Source organism: Brassica rapa, chromosome A05 (genome assembly GCF_000309985.2).
Source record: "Brassica rapa cultivar Chiifu-401-42 chromosome A05, CAAS_Brap_v3.01, whole genome shotgun sequence".
NCBI lineage: Eukaryota > Viridiplantae > Streptophyta > Magnoliopsida > Brassicales > Brassicaceae > Brassica > Brassica rapa.
In genome coordinates this window covers 8,326,449-8,332,775 of record NC_024799.2, presented here as the reverse complement: position 1 = coordinate 8,332,775, position 6,327 = coordinate 8,326,449, and the positions used below count along the sequence as shown (strand labels likewise).

The 6,327-nt window shown below is 35.8% G+C and overlaps 1 protein-coding gene across 1 annotated transcript; it reads right to left on the bottom strand.

Annotated features, from left to right (window-relative positions):
- Positions 1-705: 705 nt before the first annotated feature.
- Positions 706-6,239, bottom strand: LOC117134186. Its single transcript, XM_033292123.1, has one exon. It carries the CDS (start codon positions 6,178-6,180, stop codon positions 5,359-5,361), a length of 822 nt encoding a protein of 273 aa, XP_033148014.1. The 5' UTR covers positions 6,181-6,239; the 3' UTR covers positions 706-5,358.
- Positions 6,240-6,327: the final 88 nt, after the last annotated feature.

Here is a 6,327-nt window from a genome sequence, read left to right as displayed (position 1 = left end):
TGTTGTTATGAAACAAGTATTAGATTCAAATATACAGTGAGCTTTAAAAGCAACTCTTGTGAATAACGTTTTTAATACTTGAACCAACCTAGAAGTTGGAGCAACCCAAGTTTATATCTTGCGTTGGATTTAACAGGCTATTATATTGTAATTTAAAGATATATGCATTTGTTATTCATGTGAATCAACATATTAACACTACGAAAAATAGATTTTTTTATTTTGAAAAAGTCATTTTGACAAATTTTCGACGAAAAAATGTCGATTTTATTTTGTTAGAAAAGACATATTTAGTTAGAATTTTTTCGGGCTATCTGCTGAATTTCTCACGAATTTCAATAATCATATTTTTGACAAAATACCAAAGAATATTTTCGTCAGAAATTTATGGTAGATAATATTTCTCAAAAATTTATGATAAATAATATATTTGTTGAAACTTTCCGAAAGATGATATTCGTTAGAAACTTTTGACGGATAATATTCGTGAAAATTTCATAATATTCGCCGGAGATTTTGTAATTTAAAAAAAATAGAAAAAAAAATATATTTTAGTTAATTAATTATTTAAAAAAAATTACAATCATTTAAATATAAATACAATAAAAATTAAAATTTGAAAACCGTTTTATAATGTAATTTTCAAAAATGTTTATAAAATTTTAGAAAATAGCTTTAAATATTTTATAAATTGAAAACGTTTTGGGACGAGAGGACTGCAACATATGGCCTGTTTACTGATTTTAAGATTGCCCATACTAACTTTTATACTTTTTGATGGTTTTAAATATAGAGAAAAAATTTTAGGATGATCCTAAATTTTTTTTATCATAAATATAGTATACAACGGTTAAAATAACCAAAATATTTTATTAAAGAAGCAAATAGACACTTATATCTATATAGTTAACTAATCTAAACTAGACTTTGAATTTATATTTAAGGGTTGAGGCTTTAAGTGTATAGTTTAGGATTATAAAAATAAATAAATAGTTAAAATTAAAATAAAATTTTAAAAAGAATTTTGAATTTCAAAACAAAATTCTGAAAGAAATTTAAAAAATTACAAAAAATAATAATAATAACAATTTTTTATTACTTAGTTAAATAATTATTTGTATTTATATGTCTATACAATAATGATATAATGGTCTTTTATCATCTTAATAAAATATATTTCGATCATTTTTTTATTTGTGTGCTCTTTTAGTAAAAAACATATTAACTTTGATGTAATTTACCTTAAGAATAAGTGTTTTATACATTTGTTTGTAAGTCATCATTGTATACGGAAGCCTGTTTTAGATTTATGTCTGTAAATAGGTCTATGGCCTGATAAAATTTACCCATTATAATATTATGTTTTCTGTTTTTTTCATCCACTATATATTTTTCTTAGATAGAGATAAAACAACTCCATTCTACCAAAATTAGGTTTTTTTTTTAAATTTGATTGGTTATTGTAATTAAAATTCCAAATAATCTTTCGAGGGTAGATAGATAATTATCTTGAGTAGTTAGACTGAACTTAGTTTAAAGATGATTGTTCTAGTCTTGATCTTAATTTTAATCAGTACAACTCAGAACGAAGTAATTTGGCTCATGGTCAAAATTATTAATCTGATCCCCATAAGTCTACTTGTGCTTCAATGGATATTACGAACAAGCTTTTGGGAAAGATGAAGAAGTTTGTTATACAAAATATCTTTTTCTACTTTAGAAATGAACATTTACATTTGCTTATATAATAAACTGTACACTAACCAAGACTAAACCACTAAGTTAAATTAGCTTCTAAACCGCTAAACCGGGTATGTATACCAATATGCCCCCTCAAGATGAGATTTCGAAAATGTTATGAAGGCTCATCTTGGACTTAAGATGATTGAACTGATGAGGAAACAATGGTTTAGTCATAATGTCTGCAACCTGATCAGCTGTGCGAACATGAAGAGTCTTGAGTGTACCTCGATCAAGCAGTTCCCGAACAAAATGACAATCATTCTCTATATGCTTAGTTCGTTCGTGAAACACCGGATTTGTAGCAATGTAGATAGCCGCAGTACTATCAGAAAATAAGATTGGAGTGGGTGATCGAACCTTCAGATCATTAACGAGTTTGATCAACCAAACCATCTCCTTCGAAGCCTGAGATAAAGCCCGATACTCTGCTTCTGCAGAAGAACAAGAGACAGTGTCTTGTTTCTGTGATCTCCAAGATATCAATGAGTCACCAAGAAACATAGACAAGCCTGAAGTAGATCGTCTACTATCACGGCATGAGTTCCAATCTGCATCAGCAAAGCCTTTCAGAGTCAAGTCAGCGGAAGTTGAGTAGAAAAGACCCTGTCCAATAGTTCTTTTGATGTACTGCAACACTCTATAAACCGCCTGAAGATGAGGTGACTTAGGAGCAGAAGAGAATTGACAAAGTCTGTTGACAGCATATGTAATATCTGGTCGAGTTATCGTAAGATACATGAGCCGACCAACAAGACTTCGATACATCTCTGGATTGTCAATAGGAGTCCCCTCATCAATAGACAAATGAAGATTCGGAATCATAGGAGTCGAGATTGGCTTACATCCAAGCATTCCTGTTGCGGTAAGAGTCTCCAAAGCATACTTTCTCTGACAAATAGAGATTCCCTTACTGCAACGAGCTATCTCGAGTCCCAAAAAATACTTCAAAACACCAAGGTCTCTCAATTTGAATTGTTGAGACAAGTCATGAATCAACCCTTTGGATATAGAAGCACTTGTACTTGCCACAATAATATCATCCACATATACTAACACCGCAAGAAAATTTCCATCAGCACATGTTTTAAGAAATAGAGTGTGATCACCTGTTGCTCTCGTGAAGCCCAAACGTAACAGAGCAGCAGAGAACTTAATGAACCATTGGCGTGATGCCTGTTTTAGACCATATATCGATTTGTGTAGGCGAAAAACAGACCCCTTTGGCAATGTGATTCCTTTCCTCTCTGCATACTCCTCTGGAATCTTCATATAGATTTTTTCATCTAACTCGCCATTTAAAAATGCATTTGAAATATCCAGTTGATGAAGAAACCAATTTCGAGAAGCCGCTACTTTCAACAGAAAACGTACTGTTGTCATCTTAGCCACGGGGGAAAACGTCTCTGTATAGTCCAAACCTTCTTTCTGAGTAAAACCCTTAGCTACTAAACGAACCTTTCGTCGTTCAAGGGTTCCATCGGTATTGAACTTCAAAGAATAAAGCATTTTACACCCAATAGCTTTCTTCCCAGTCGGTAAAGAAGTAATAGACCAAGTATTTGTATCCTCCATTGCTCCAAACTCTTTATCTACGGCTTCACACCACTCTTTATCATCCTTTGCCTCAGAAAATGAATGAGGAATAGGGATTTTGGTGATGTTATTGATGTAAGACAAATGAGAAGTGGAGATTTTAGAATAGGATAATAAAGATGAAATAGGATATGTGACGTTAGAATCCAAGTTAAAACAATGATAATCCTGTAAATGGGCAGGTTGTTTCTTGATTCGAGTAGAAATTTGTGGTGAAAGATTAGGAGATGGAGAAATATTTGGTGGTGGTGATGGTGATATATGTGAGGTACCTGAGGACAAAGATTGTGGTGATGTGAAGAGGTGTAAGCCGTCTTCAGATAAAGGACTAACAGCCATAGGGAATATCTCCTCATGAAATGTGACATTGCGAGAAATAGAAACCTGATGTGTCTCCAAATCCAACAACTTGTACCCCTTGTAGCCGGAAGGATACCCCAAGAAGACGCATGCTCTCGATCTAGGCTGAAACTTGTGTCTCTGTTTTGGTGATGTTGAACCATAACACAAACAACCAAAAGTTCTTATCTGATCATACAACGGTTTCTTACCAGTGAGAAGTTCATGCGGAGTCTTGCTGCCAAGTAAAGGAGAGGGTGTCCTATTGATAACAAATGCCGCAGTCAACACGCAATCTCCCCAATACGCCAAAGGTATTTGGGACTGAAACATGAAGGCTCTAGCAACATTCAATATGTGATGGTGCTTACGTTCGACGACTGAATTCTGTTCCGGAGTCTCAGGACAAGAATGAAAAGGTAGAATCCCTTTCTCTTTGAAGAATGCCGTGAACTTAAGCTCGGGTGCATTATCAGATCGAACATACTTAACCTTCACATTGTATTGATTCTCAACAAGCGTAACAAATGCAGGGAATACTGTAAGAACTTCACTCTTTGTACGCATCAAATAAATCCATGTTGCTCGAGAATAATCATCCACAATCGTCAAAAAATATTTATATCCATCAACTGTCTCAACTGAAAATGGCCCCCAAACATCAATGTGTAAAAGCTCAAAGATCGAATTACACATATTGTTTGAAGAGGGAAAAGATAATTTCTTCTGCTTCGCCAAATGACATATATGACAATAAGTATTTCCTTTATTCTTCTGTCGTGTAGTTCCCAAATCCTCTGATATCAGATCAAGTCGGGAGAGAGAAGCGTGACCGAGCCTGTTGTGCCAAGTTCCAATATCCACAACTGCATTAACCAGTGTAGAATTGTCTTCAACATCGAGCACATACAGGTTACCAATCCTTCTACCCTGACCAATCATCACAGCCTTGGTACGATCCTGTATTTCACAAGAAGAAGGATCAAATATCACCCTAGAACCTTGATCAGTCGTCAAGGAACTAATACTGATAAGATGTAGACGAAACTCAGGTATAAACAAAACATTTCGGAGAAGAATGTGTTTGTTTAACCGAATGTTGCCAATGCCACTAATCTTGATCAGAGATCCATTTGGTAAATTCACAGAGCTTTGAATAGATGTATCCAAAGTAGTAAACAAAGACCTATCATGAGAAACATGATGAGTAGCTCCTGAATCCAAAACCCAAGTCTCATGTCCCAAAATATTTTGAGATACAGTCAAAATACCAATGAAGCAAAATGTAGACGGAGAGAAAGCGATACCCGTAATCTCATCATGAGCTTGAGAAGTAGAAGCTTCATTTGTATGCGAGACTGTAGTGTTCTGTAGCTGAGAACTGAACATAGCAATGAACTTTTGGATCTGATCCTTAGTGAGATTGCCAATGAGTCCATCAAAATTAGCAGACTTCACATCAGGCTGAGAAGACAAGTTCATCTGAGCGGCAACAGGTAACGGTTTCTGGAGCTTATCAGGAGTCTTGCCTTTAGATAGATAGCCTGGTGGAAAACCATGCTTCTTATAACACCTCTCTGCTATATGGCCAACTTTGTTGCAGAACGAGCAAATAGGCTTGCCTTTATGCGCACCAGATTGGACATAACATATAGCTGAAGAAGCAGGAGTTGAAGTAACAGTCTAAGATACCTGAAAAGCAGCCGGAGAGATAGCAGTAGCAAAACTCTTCTGACTGTCATCCTGGTCCAAAATGTTATAAACTTCAGTAAGAGAAGGAAGCGTCTTCTTCATAATGATTTGACGTCTGATCACAGCATAAGATTCATTCAACCCTGCCAAAAACTTCACAATCTTAGCACGCTCCGCTTTCTGCTGAAGTCTTTGTGCTTTACCACAGGTACAAGGATCATCAGCTTCTTCACAGTTCTCCAGATTACTCCACAGCGTCTTGAGTTTGGTGAAATAATCCGAGAGAGTCAAAGAACCCTGACGTAAATCCTGAATCTCCTGCGTAAGGTTGTAAGTTCTAGGCAGATTTGTCATATGAAACCTACTGTGTAAATCACGCCAGATATCAGTAGCATCATTCAGTCGAAGGATACTACGATAGATCTGAGTCGAAACCGAGTTAAGAATCCATGACTTAACAAGGCTATTGCATCTAGACCATATGCGAAAGTTTAAATCGGATTCCGGAGGACGAGGTAACGATCCATCGATAAAACCAATTTTATTCTTCGCATCTAGAGCTATCTTCAAAGCAGCTTCCCAATCATCAAAGTTAGAGCCATCAAGTTTGAGAGAAATGAGCTGTAAACCTGGATGATCGGAAGTATGCATAAAGAACGGTGAGTGAATCGAATCCGTGGGAACAACACCTGTGGAAGCTCGCATAGCCTGAAGATCCGGACCAGAAGACGCCGGAGAAGCGATCGGAGCATTCCGAGACGATGAAGTTGTGGTACGGTTCGATCGACGAGGAATCTTCTTCACTGACACCATCGAAGCTTGAGGAAGAACAGAAAACGAGCTTGATCAAGCTAGATCATGCGAAAATCAAGCTCAATTTAAGCTCTGATACCATATTACGAACAAGCTTTTGGGAGAGATGAAGAAGTTTGTTATACAAAATATCTTTTTCTACTTTAG